General features: G+C 44.6%; 1 protein-coding gene across 1 annotated transcript; it reads left to right on the top strand.

Annotated features, from left to right (window-relative positions):
* The first annotated feature begins 1,629 nt into the window (after positions 1-1,629).
* TXNRD3NB (thioredoxin reductase 3 neighbor) lies at positions 1,630-2,381 on the top strand. Its single transcript, XM_025377638.1, is given in 3 exon segments — positions 1,630-1,804; positions 1,807-2,016; positions 2,127-2,381. Coding segments are annotated over 3 exon segments (597 nt in total). The 3' UTR covers positions 2,339-2,381.
* The last annotated feature ends 11,209 nt before the right edge of the window (positions 2,382-13,590 follow it).

Genomic DNA, 13,590 nt, shown 5'->3' with positions numbered 1-13,590 from the left:
AAATTTTAACATGCAGATGAAGCCTCCGGGTAGCAGGCTTCAGAGAGAATAGACTATAAATGTTTCTTATCACACTTAAGGTCTGTGTTGATGTTAATGCTGGTCAGCTTTTCCTGAAATCCAAAAGGGAGTGGTAGTCAGACATGAGCAGGGCAGGAGAGGGCCTCCGCACCAGGAATGTCAGGCCACCATCAGGTGATGGTCAGGCAGTCGTTAAACTGTCTCTCTAAAATAATAATTGGTTGCAGCCAGCGCCAGGAAAAGGCAGTTTCCCAATAGATAGATACAATCTGAAACTGGTGATCAGCAGCTTCCCGATAAGGTCTCAGGAGTTGGGCGAGTGGGTTCAAGCATGTGCGCTAAGAGGCAACACGGTGGAGTTTAAAACACTTGACTGGTGAGGGAAGAACACCTCAAGCGAGCATGCGCATGGTTTCAGTAAACACACCACACCTGTGGCCCCTCCCAAGTTGTGGCAGGCCACGGCGCAGGCAGGCAGCCCGTTCCAAGGGAAGAATCAGGGCAGAAGGGATGCAACCCTCCGGGAGCCTGCCAACATATAAGCCCCAGTCAGTGGCCAAACCGTGCACTTGATCGCTCAGGATGCCCTCTTGCCCTCTTCCAAGTGTACTTTACTTCCTGTCATTCCCACTCTAAACCTTTATAAAAAGTATATAAACCTTTTAATGAACTTTCACTCCTGCTCCAAACTGGCCTCCGTCTCTCCCTTTGTCTTATGCCCCTCGGCTGAATTCTTTCCTCTGAGGATCTTGCAAGAACTGAGGTTGCTGCAGACCTGTATTGATTCGCCACCGCTGCTAACAGGAAGATGGTATGATGAAGCATGTTCAACGCTCCCTTCCCATCATGGCCTAAACCAGTTTTTCTGCTTAACTTTGGAATGCCCTGGTGGAGAGGAAGGGTTCATTCAAATGGTTGGGGAGCCTTAGAATTTTATTTTATTTTTGGTTTACAAAGGAAAATAAAAACTGGGACCCCAGTTCACTCTGCCGAAAGGAAAAAATTAAGCTGAAAGCCGCGTCGTGCAAGAAGCAGTCTTTCCTTTTGTTCCTGAGCAGACAGTGACAGATAAAAGGTTAAAGATCTTCAGTCCATGTTCACCTTATCTTATAGTGAGCACAAGATGAACACATAATTGACCATTCCCTTACCTGCTCCTTTTCTCTTGCCACATGTGGATTCAGTAATGAGACCATACCCTCCCTCTGTCCTCTCCAGCAGGCTTTTCCCCTTTAAATATTGAAGCCATTAAAATCATCTCTGGAGAAAAGCACAGACCTATCTCCGAGGATATGTCCTTAACCTTGGCAAAGTAAACTTCTAAATTGATTGGGACCTGTCTCAGATACTTTTCGGTTTACAACTGCTGTAAAAGGAAACAGTCTCACTGCCTGAAACAGAAAGAAATTATAATAATAATGGCACAGAAGAAAAGATATATAAGATAAAGTCAACCTCTGGGTTAAGAAGGTGGATTGAAAACAAATGTAATAATACTGTCTACTGAAGGTTCTCTCAGATTGCAGCGGGATGTTTCATGAAAGCATAGACCCGGAATGATAGGAGGACAGGAGACTGCAGCAGCTGAACTCTGGAAGCCAGAGCTGGATGAGGGACCTGAGTGAGAGGAGGCTTGGGCATCTGGAGCTGAAAGCTGGGCAGCAGACACCACCGGAGCCTGTGAGGGCACGATTGAGCATGGGGCTAGCTTGCTGCTGCTCCCGCACCACTGCAGAGGCGTCCTCTCTGGAACATGGAGACAAGGTTTTTGGACGGGGGTTCCCAGTCCCCTGGAAGAGATTAAGAGACTACTGAAGATCTCCAGGGCACTGCAAGCCAGGTCTGTACCCTCCAGCCAGGAGAAGGCAAAAGATCTTTCTGGAGAGCCTGGGCAGCCAGAGGGGAAAGGCCAAGAAACCTATCCTGGCCCTGGGGAAGTGGAGGGTAAGGCAGAGCCAGCCATGAGAAAGGATGATGTTTGCCCAGACATGAAATGTAAGTGATGAGCGCTGATTTAACCAGAAGTTCTCCTGCAATTGCTTTAGGGGATGAGACAGGGCACAGAGGCCAGTTTGTAACAACTAAGTCCTCATCTCCCACAACAGATATCAGCGGATGGTCTCTCATGGAAGAAGCCAGGGCAGCTACACCCAATGACTTAGCAATGAGAAACACCAAACCAGACAGACACCACTGCTGCTGGGAAAGGGACCTAGGGAAAGGGGAAGGTGGTTCAGAGAGCAGAGGTATTTCATGTGAGCCTTTTAGGGCTTCTTGTCTCTTTAGACCACGTGCACATATTACGTGTGTAAAATAAGGCACCAAATACAAACAATGAAATGCGAGTGCTGACTTTGATAGACTCATACATCCCCATTTGAGAATAACGCTTCCCTGTGAGGGAGTCGCCATTGGCCAGCTAGCAGGGGGGTGTTGGCCGGCGTGGCCTGAGACAGTAGGCACAGAGGGTATGGCCTTTGTTTTGGTGAGCAGCGGGGGCCCATGGTTTTGGTTTTGGTGAGGAGCAGTGTGTGGTGGGGCAGGGGACAGCATACCACTTACTCTGCTGAGTTTGAGTCAGAAAAGTCATTCCTGAAGCAAAGCAGTGTGCTGGAGGTTCTGTTTGCTCCTGCAGACACCCCCCACCGCCCCCACCGCCAACCCTCCTCCACCTGCTTCGTGTCCCTGGAGACGACCTCCAGGACTTGTGAGCAGGACTCCAGCCTTGACCTCCACTCAGGTCCAACCCATGGGAGGCACCAGCGGGAGACCAAATGGGGTGGGAACCCCATAGGCACCCCAGGTGGGCAGAGGCTGTGACCTCCACCCAGGCCATAGCCCTCAGGCAGCTCCTCCCCGCTGACATGGGGTGCTAACATCTCCTGCAACCCTCCTGGTGAGTGCACCCTCGGGAGTGGGCCGCCTGTCGCCTCCTGCCAGACCTGACAATGGGACCACGGGGGAAGAGCCCCCTGCTCGTGGAGGTTTATTTCAGGAAGGCTTTGTGGCTCTGGGCGCTGCTGCTCTGCTCATGTCAAGTGATTCAGTGAGAGCCGAAGAGTGGCACTGGCTGCTGTTGTCCAGTTAGGAAAGCCAGGGAGGCCCTGTTACCAACCCTCTTGCCTGAGCAGCTGCCTCCAGGAGCCCTGCAGCTGACAGCCACGAGCTCCTTATATTTGAACTGTTTGACTCTTTATATCCCATGAAATAATGCGACAACACACAGTGACAGACCAGCAGAGAGTAGCGCGTAGGGGAGACTTATGAACATTGAAGGGACAGAAGGGTGAGGCAGTTCCAGGGCCCAGTGTACTGTCAGCCACTAAGCAGGGCCCTGAACATAGTTCGTCCTTCTAGTGGCCCCAGTTGACAGGGCCAATGAGCTGCCAAGGAGCCTCCCTGGCCTCTGAGCCCGTGAAATGAGTCTGCCGCCATTTCTCCAGACTGCTTTCAAGACCCAGGCCTTGGCTGTGGATGGTTTCCCCGACCGTCCCTGCCAGCCCAGCCCCTTCCAGGAGGCTCTGTGCTGCGTGAGGGGAGGCAGTGAGTGTGTGTGTCTGGCTTCTATTCCTCCCTTGCCCTCCCTTCCGACCCTTGTCCTCCACCTCAGCCACATGTCCTTCCAGTCCTTGTCTGACGGTGTCCAAGAGCCCATGTAGGCCACACACAGGTCTATGAGAGCCAAACCATAGCCCAGCGCTGCAGGCTGCTCTCCTGCTCTCTGACCACCCCGGGCGCCCTCTGCAGGCCAGGATGGGCTGCTCTGCTTCCTGTGTCAAGACTGTCCAAATTCCTGCCTGGCTCACACCCCAGCCCGTTGGGTGGTGAGGTAAACCTTCCAGCTCCCCTTGCCCCAGGAGGAGCTATTTTCTCAGCTTGCTGACGAAGGGCCTGGCAGGGCACAACCATGGTTGCCTCCTAGGTGGTCATGGGGTGGCGGTGGGTTTGGGCACCGAGAAGGGAGGTGCCTGGGCCTGGTATCCAAACGTGATGGGACTAGGCAGGGCACAAGCTGCAGGAGCAGAGCAGGGCTCAGGGCCCATGCCCACCGTGCCAGAGGGTGCAGAGAGGCGGGAGCACCCAGCTTGTGTGCTTCAGGGCGTGGCCCCCCAACTAGCCTGGCTGCAGGACCCGGGGCAGTAAGGGCCTGTCCGGAACCAGCTTCTGCTCTGTGTCACGGCACACTCTGCTCTGCTGGACAGATAGCACCAGCATTGGCGAGGACCCTCGAGCCACTGGTCTGTTGGGAAACTGAAGACCAATCTGCTTAGAGAACAGGCCCCTCATCACTTTAGAAGAGCTTCCTGCCATTTCCTGCTGAAGCCAGTCCCCACTTCTTCCTTTTAGGAGGAAAGTCTCGGCTGGGCATACAGTGCCAACTAGAGACCACACGTCCTATGTCCCTTTGCAGCTGGCATGGCTGCCAACCATGTGACTAGGTTTGGAGTGTGATATTGCAGCTTCCACTTCAAGTCCTTATATGTGAAGTTTCCTGCCCTCCAATTCCTCTCCTCTTTCAGCCCACAGGTGGGAGTACAGGTGTGAAAGGAGCCGGCTACGGCCATGCACCTCAGGGAGAGGTGAACCACAAGGAAGGATCAGGGCTACTGAGTGACCCCACTGGGCACAGTCCCACCAACGTGGACCGCTCATCTTTAGAAGGTTAGGAGAGGGAGGTGCCAGCTTCTGTGTTTCGGGCCACTGCATTGAGGTGTCTTTGTTGCAGCAGGTGAGTGCTGACCAACACGCCATCTCTGTGTGCCAATTTAAAGGGCATTTCCAACTCCAGGCATTTGGAAAACAGACTAGCCTCACAGTCAGACAGTCTGAATTTCTTCCTGCAGCACCTTGAATGCACCTGCGGGCACCCGGGGCTCTGTTTTCTTGTAACCCCATGGATCACCACCAGCATACCAAGGATGGCCCAGGCAAGTGCAAAGGCAGCCCGGCCGCCCGCACTGGAGAGCTGCTGCCCTGGAGGAACAAGCCTGGGCCTCTGCCAGCCCTGTCAAGGCCCCTTCCTCTGGTGTTTGGGGAAAGGGATTGGACTCACATCTTCTTAGACAGCTGCCTGACCCCAGAGCTGGTGTCCTACTCTCATTCCCTCCATGGAGATGAGGCCAGGACTCAGGACCACCCTCTGCCCCCAGGGGACACAGCTCCCACTGCAGGCTCTGGCACAGGGCTGGTACCTTCCAGGTCACAGAAGGACTTCACACACAAAAGCTGTCAACAATATCAAATGTCCCTGCTCCTGCAGCCATGAATCACGCTCTAGTCTGGGAGGTGCTCCCTTGTTGGTCCCGCCTGCCGCCTCTGTGGTCCCCACTAAGTCCCCCACTGTACAACAGCTGTCTACTCCCAAACTTGAATCTGGTCTCTGTATTTAAAAATATGCAATTTAAGTTTTCTCTTTAGCGGACTCACAGGCCCCAGGTTAGACTTAGGGCAGAATTCAAAGCCCTACGATCTGATGTCCCTGACCCCTCCTCCCCAGCAGCCTCGTATGTGGTGAGAGGATGGGATGGAAGAATGACCTCTTGCTGTCCCCAAAGCAAACCCCATTACCCAGGCAAAATCCTGGGTCACGATTGTAATGTGAGAAAAAAAAAAGAATGTAAAATAAGAAACATTGAACCGACCAGACAGGGTTTTATGAAGGACACAATCTACACTGGAGTTATAAGCATCCTCAACCTCTTTGTGCCTGTGCCAGGAATGACGCTCCAGAAAATCTGAGGGGAGAGGTGGTTTCAGCCCTCACCCACTCGGTTCATCACTGGACCACACGCATGTCTCATCAGAGAGGCTGGGCAACCCCCTCCCTCTGATATTCAAAATCTCAAAGGCCGCAGTCCCACAGCAGGGTCAGCCAGTCTTCCTGCCACGCCTGGAGCCCGTGCATCTGCCTCTGCTGTTTCCTTTTGCCAGCACACTATGCCAGCACACTATGGCACCAGGGAGAGCAGAGCCCATCCTGTGGCTGGGAGGGGCTGGGATTCCTGCAGTGGCCACAGAGGCTTCCAGAGAGAGAAGAGGATACTATTCCTACAGATGTTCGCAGGCCGCCCCAAGCTCAGGCTCCCAGGACACAGCCCTTAACCCCAGTATCACTTCACCCCTTCTCTGTCCTGTAAGCCGTTTAGGAGTCAGGCACAATTTCTTTTGGCTCGTACACCCTCGGGGTCCAGTGCTCACACAAATGAGTGAAGCAGCCCAGGTGTCCAGAGAGCACATAGGCCTTGTCAAGGGTCAGTCTCCACTCACCTGGCCCCCTGTAGCTACCTGGGTCATGCGGGCCATGGCAGCTGAGTTCCCTGAATAGTGGAGAAATGTGAAGTCTCTTTCAAACATGGGCAGCTAGTTCTATTTTCTATCCGTTTTATTGAGGTAGCCACCGTAATGGTTATATAGAATAATTCTATAATTCCACAAACATTCCGTAGTGCCTATTTGAAGTCAATCCACTCCCCTTCAGTCCTGACCCCTGCCAACCACTGGTGTGTTTCTGTCACTATAGTTTGGCAAGTAGAATCACATGGTATGTAGTCTGTAGTGGCTCATTTTGTTCATTTAGCAGAATGCATTTGGGACCAATCTGTATTATTGTGGACATCAGTAGTTTGTTTCTTTTTGTTGCTGAGTTAATAAAATACAGATTGTCCCTGATTTGACCAATTCAAGCTGGTTCTGGGTCATTTTGAAGTGTCCTCATCACTCTTTGATCACTGACTTGCTTTCTGGCAAACAAGATGTTCTAGGCTCATCTTTGTGTGTGGGGCAGTGGGTGGAGTTGTGTTTATTGAGATAAATTCACATGAATTAAACCATTTTAAAGTGTGCAATTCAATGCCACACTTTAGTACATTCACAATATTGTGCAACCACCACCTCTTGTCAAAATATTTCCATCATCTCAAAGGGACACCCCATCCCCATTAAACAATAACTCCCAATGCCCCACCTCCCCAGCTCCTGACAAACTCTATTCTACTTTGTCTCTGTGAATTTGTCTACTCTAGATATTTCACAAAATTGGAATCATATATGACCATTCATGTCTGGCTTATTTCACTTAGTTTAGTGTTTTTGAAGTTTATCCTGTTGTAGCATGAACCAGTACTTCATTCATTTTTATGCTAAATAATATTCCATTGTGTGGCTATACCACATTTTGTTCATACATTCATCTGTTGATGGATACTTGAGTTGTTTCTGCCTTTTAGCTATTATAAATAATTCCGCAGTGAATACTAGTGTACAAGAATCTGCCTGAGTCCTTGTTTCAAGCATTTGGTAAATATACCTAGGATTGGAATCACTGGGTCTTCTGGTAATCCTATGTTTAACTTTCTGAGGCACTGACAGGCTGTTTTCCACAGCGACTGTACCATTTTACATTCCCACCAGCAGTGTGAGAGGGTTCTGATTTCTCCACATCCTCATCAACAATTGGTTTTTCCTTTTTTTTGGATAATAGCCATCCTAATGGGTGGGGAGTAGTATTTCCCTGTGGTTCGATTTGCATTTTGCTGATGCCTAACAATGTTGAGCATGTTTTCATTTGCTTGTTGGCCGTTTGTATATCTACCTGGGTAAAATGTCTATTTTAGTACTTTGCACCTTTTTAAATTGGTGTTTTGTTTTTTCATTGTTGAGTTGTAAGAGTTCTTTATACAATCTGGAATGTTAAACCATGATCATATTTGCAAGTATTTTCTCCCATTATATGGGTTGTCTTTGGCTTTCTTGTTAATATCCTTTCAAGCATGAAAGGTTTTAGTTTTGAAAAGGTCCATTTTATCTATTTATTATTTTGTTGCTTACACTATTGATGTTATATTTAAGAAACCCTTGTCCAATGAAAGAATATGGAAATTTAAACCTATACTTCCTTCTAAGACTTTTATAGTTTGGAAGACTCCTTTTAAGAGTCTTATATTTAGACTTTAGATCTGTTTTTAGCTAATGTTTATGTGTAGTGCAATGTAAGGGTCTAATTTAATATTTTTGCATGCAGATATTCAGTTGTCCTAGTGCCATCTGTTAAAGAGACAATTCTTTCCCCATTGAATGGTCCTGGAACCCTAGTAAAAAGACAATTAATGATAGATTTATGGGTTTATTTCTGGACTGTCAATTCTACCCTATTGATCCATGTCTATCCTCATGCTAGTATCACAATGTTTTGATTAGTGTAGATTTGTAGCATGTTTTCTAATTAAGAAGTGTGGTTTTCCAACTTTGTTTTACTTTTTCAAGATTGTTTTGGCCATTCAGGGTCTCTTGCCTTTCTGTACGAATTTGAAGATCAGCTTTTCCATATCTGCACAAAACCAATGGGATTTTGATAAGTATTGCATTGAATCTATTCTGATAGGGATGGCCTTGAATTGGTAGAACATTTTGGGTAGTATTGCCATCTTAATATTAAATCTTTCAATCCATAAACACAGGTTGTCTTTCCATTTAGTTAGGTATTCTTTAATTTCTTTCAGGATAGGAAAAGAGACAAACAGTCAAGCAGTGAAACTTTGGAAAGAAAAGCAATAGACGAGTGGAAAATAACCCAGCATATAAAAGAAAGAAAATTCTGAGACAGCATGGGGGAAAGTCAAGAACCCATTCTGACTTTATATCAAAGTAATCAAAATCTCAAATTGCTGACACCATGTGCCTCTGGAAAAGGAAGTGAACAGGTTGAGATGTGGCAGCCGACTGAGATAAAGTAGATTCTTTGAAAGTTTACTTATGAGACAATGGGATTCCCACCTCCCACCACCTTTCAGGGCATTTTCTGCACACTGGCAACTGTCCAAAAGATTATTTTCTGGAGAGGGTTAAAACCAAGGATCTCTTGACTACAAGGCACTAGGCACAAATGGAGACACGGATGCTACACCAGCACAATATTGAGATGAACAAATACTTCCTGAATCCTCAGACCTCTTCTCTCACTCACTTTCCAGAACTCTGGTAATGAGCCCTTCGCCCTTGCTCTAACCAGAGATTGGTAGCGTCTTATAGGCCCCTGAGGGAAGACTTAAAAATACTGAGTAAATGTCCTTAAGTAAACTTATCCAGGTAGATTATCTGACAAGGAAGCTCAAATTCAGTAAGCCATGAACACACGCTTAGAACCTTCAAATGCTGGGTTTTCTTAATTTTTAAAAATTAAGGCATAATTTACTTATAATCGAATTCAGTTTTTAGGTGTATAGTTCTATGAGTCCAGAAAACACAGTTGTAAAACTACCATTAGAATAAAGGTAAAGGACAATTCCATGTCCCCCAAATCCAAACATCTTTTTAATCTCCAACATTTAATATGAATAGAGAAAGATCATCAGACTTGAAAGAAACAGGGAGTATTGCAGAAATCCTCAGAGAGAATGTATTACAATCATGACCTGAACATAGAATATATCATCAAAAGTAGCATTCAGAGACCCAAAAGATAACTATTAGAAATATTAGAAATGTAAATTTTGTCTATGGCCATACCACCCTGAACATACCTGATCTCATCTGATCTCAGAAGCTAAGCAGGGTCAGGCCTGGTTAGTACTTGGATGGGAAAAATGTAAATTTTGATGGTAGAAATTAAAAACCCAATGGGTGGGCATTTATCCCAGAGAAATGAAGGCTTATGTTCATTTCTGTGTGTACCTGAATGTTTGTAGCAGCTTTACTTACAACAGCCTCAACCTGGAAACAACCAAAATGTCCTTTAACAGGTGAACAGTTAACCAAACTATGGTACGTTCATACCAAGAAATTTACTCAGCAATAAAAATGAATGAACCAAAGTGACATTATGGGAAATGAGGCATATGATACTCCAGGAATCCATCCCTCCACTGAGATAACAGTTGAGCTGTCAGGAAATTTCCAAAGCAGCTATTTTGGAACTCTGGAGTCTAGTCCAACACTTGTATCCTCCATGGAAGAACCTGATGAAGAAGCTGGTGAATTTCCATGCTTCTAGTAGTGCCTAATATCCTCCATTCCCTAGCAGTGTGGCAGGCAGCTGTGGGATGACAGCTTATGTTCATGGTGGGACCTGCTGGTGCCAGAGAGGGCAATAAGGACCTTGTCCTTCACAAACCAGGATGTGTGTTTGACTGCCAATGGCTGCATTTGCTTGCTGAGGGGATGGCTCAGAGGCTGGTCATTCTTTCAGCTCCCATAATCTGAAGCAGCTTCTCTGCCACAAGGATAATTAGAGAAATAGTAATTTTTAAGAAGAGCTATTTTATTTTTATTTTGCCTTTTTTGGGAGCCAGACATTTAAGGAAATCTTTGTCAAGTCTGACCACAGAGAACAGAAATTCCAGCAACCACACTCCACAATGAATACACACTTTGCAAAAGCTTCAGGAAGTCACAAATGGGTGGCTCCAACCCTCAACAAACAAAAATAATTCCGGAGGAGTGGGAATATGTGATTTCTAGAGTTTTCACATTACAGTACTCAGAATGTACAGTTCTCAGTAAGACAAAACCAAAAACAAAACATAGAATTAGTTTGCTAGGACCGCCATAACAAAGTGCCACAAACACATTCAGTAGCTTAAACAGCAGAAATTTATTGGTTCACAGTTCTGGAGACTATATGTCCAAAATGGCAGGGTTGATTCCCTCTGAGAACTGTGAGACAGAACCTGTTCCATCCTTCTCTCTTAGCTTCTGGTGTTTTGCTAGCATTATTTGGCATTCTTTGGCTGGCAGTTCTCTGTCTTTATCTTTAAACGGCCTTCTCCCTAAGTGTATGTCTACATCCAAAATTTTCCCTTCTTATAAGGACACCAGTCATATTGTATTAGGGGACCATCCTACTCCAGTATGACCTCATTTTAACTACTTTGCAATGATCTTATATCCCAAAAAAGTGATATGGTGAGGTGCTGGGGTTTAGAATTTCAACATATAAGTTGTAGAGGGACACAATTCAACCCATAACTTGAAGATAAGGCAATAAAAATTATTGTTTGAATAATATAAAGAGAAAAACATGAAAAATATGAATAGAGGCTGAGATACCTGTGGGATACCATCAAGCATAACATACACTGCATTGGAGTCCCAGAAGGAGAAGAGAGAGAAAGAAAAAGACATAAAAGAATATTTGAAGAAACAAGGGCTGAAAATTTCCCAAATCTGATGAAAGACATAATAATACACATTCAAAAAGCTCAGTTCACGCCAACACACATTATAGTCAAATTGTCAATACTCAAAGACAAATGGAGAATCTTGAAAGCCACAAGAGAGGAGCTACTCATCATGTACAAGGGATTCTCGATAAGATTAACAGCTGATTTTTCATCAGAAACCATGAAGGCTACACAGGAAAGGGATGCCATGTTTAAAGTCCTGAAAGAAAAATAAGCTGTCGACCAAGATTTCTATATCTAGCAAAATGATACTTTAAGAATGAAGGAAAACTTTAGACATTTCCAAATAACAAAAGCAAAAAAGGGAGTTTGTTATTAGTAGACTTTCTCTATTAGAAATGCTAAAGGGAAAAGGGAGGGTTTTAACAGAAATGAAAATATGCTAGACAGAAACTTGCAACTATAATACAAAATAAGAACACTGATAATGGTAGCTACGCAGCTAAATATAAAAGTCAGTATGATTGTAATTTTAGTATATAACTCCTTTTGTACCTATATGAATTAAAAGTTAAGTGCATAAAGGAATAATCACAAATCTATGTTAATAAGCACACAAAGTATAAACATGTAATTTATGACAATCACAATATAAAGTGGAGGAATGAAGGGATATAGGAGTAAAGTGGTTATATACAATTTTAACTAAGTTGCTATTCATACTAGGTGATTATAAGTGTAAAGTATTGATTGTAACCTCCAAGCTAAACCACTAAGATAGTAATTAAAAAATATACTGAAAAAGACTGAAGACAAGACTCAAAGTAGTACACTACAAAAATCAACTAACTATAAAAATTAGGCAGTAATTGTGAAATCGAGGAGCAAAAAACGCATAAGACATAAAGAAAAGAAATACTAAATGGCAGAAGTAAGTTCCTCCTTCTCAGTAATTAAGTGAAAGTGGATTAAATTATCCAATTAGTAGGCAACGATTAGCAGAATGTATAAAAGGCCCATACATGTGCTGTCTATAAAGAATCTCTTTAGATTCAAAACTCATATAGATTGCAAGTAAAAGGGTGGAAGAAGATATTCCATTAAAGCAGTAATCAAAAGAGAGCTTGGATTGATATGTTATTGTGGGACAAAATAGACTTTAAGCCAAAAAGGTTACAAGAGACAAAGAACATTAAACATTGATAAAAGGGTTGATCCATCAAAAATATATAGCTATCATAAACATATATGCACCTAACAATGGAACCCCCAAAAATACGAAGCAAAAATTGATAAAATTGAAGGAAGAAATAGTTCTGCAATAATAGATGGAGATTTTAATACCCAAATTTCAATAATCAATAGAACCAGACAGAAGAAGATCAATAAAGAAATAGAGGCTGGGTGCGGTGGCTCATGCCTGTAATCCCAGCACTTTGGGAGGCTGAGGTGGGCAGATCACCTGAGGTCAGAAGTTCGAGACCAGCTTGGCCAACATAGTGAAACCCTGTCTCTACTAAAAATACAAAAATTAGCTGGGCGTGGTGGTGGATGACTGTAGTCCCAGCTACTTGGAAGCTGAGGCAGGAGAATTGCTTGAACTTGGGAGATGGAGGTTGCAGTGAGCTGAGATCACACCACTGCACTCCAGCTTGGGTGACAGAGTGAGACTCTGTCTCAAAAAAAAAAAAAAAAAAGAAAGAAAGAAAAGAAAAGAAAAAGAAATAGAGCACTTGAACAACACTCTAAACCAATTCGACCTAACAGATTATATTATATATATTAAAACTAAACCCAACAATAGCAAAATATACATTCTTCTTAAATGTACACGGGATGTTCTCCAGGACATATTAGGCCATAAGATAAATCTTAATAAGCCTAAGAAGATTCAAATCATACAAAGTATATTTTTTATCACAATGGAATCATTAGAAATCCATGACAGAAGGAAAACTGGAAAATTTACAGTATTTGCCTATTAAATAACGCACTTTATGCAACCAGTAGGTCAAAGAATAAATCCACAAGGGAATTTAGAAAATGCCTTGATATGAATTAGGCCAGACACGGTGGCTCACTCGTGTAATCCCAGCACTTTGGGAGTCTGAGATGGGTTGATCACTTGATGCCAGGAGTTTGAGACCAGCTTGGCCAGCATGGTGAAACCAAGTCTTTACCAAAAATGCAAAAATTAGCCAGGCATTGTGGCACCTGCCTGTATTTCCAGCTACTCGGGAGGCTGAGGCATGAGAATCACTTGAACTCGAGAGACAGAGGTTGCAGCGAGCCGAGATTGCGCTACTGCACTCCATCCTGTGCGAGAGAGTGAGACTGTCTCAAAGAAAAAAAACAAAAAAGAAAAGAAAAGAAAGAGAAAGAAAAAAAGAAAATTCTTTGATATGAATTAAAAGAAAAACTCAACATACCAAATGTTATGGTATGAAGGGAA

The sequence above is a fragment of the Theropithecus gelada genome, chromosome 2 (genome assembly GCF_003255815.1).
Source record: "Theropithecus gelada isolate Dixy chromosome 2, Tgel_1.0, whole genome shotgun sequence".
Lineage (NCBI taxonomy): Eukaryota > Metazoa > Chordata > Mammalia > Primates > Cercopithecidae > Theropithecus > Theropithecus gelada.
Note: the sequence above shows the minus strand (reverse complement) of the source record. Positions and strands in the feature narration are given on the sequence as shown.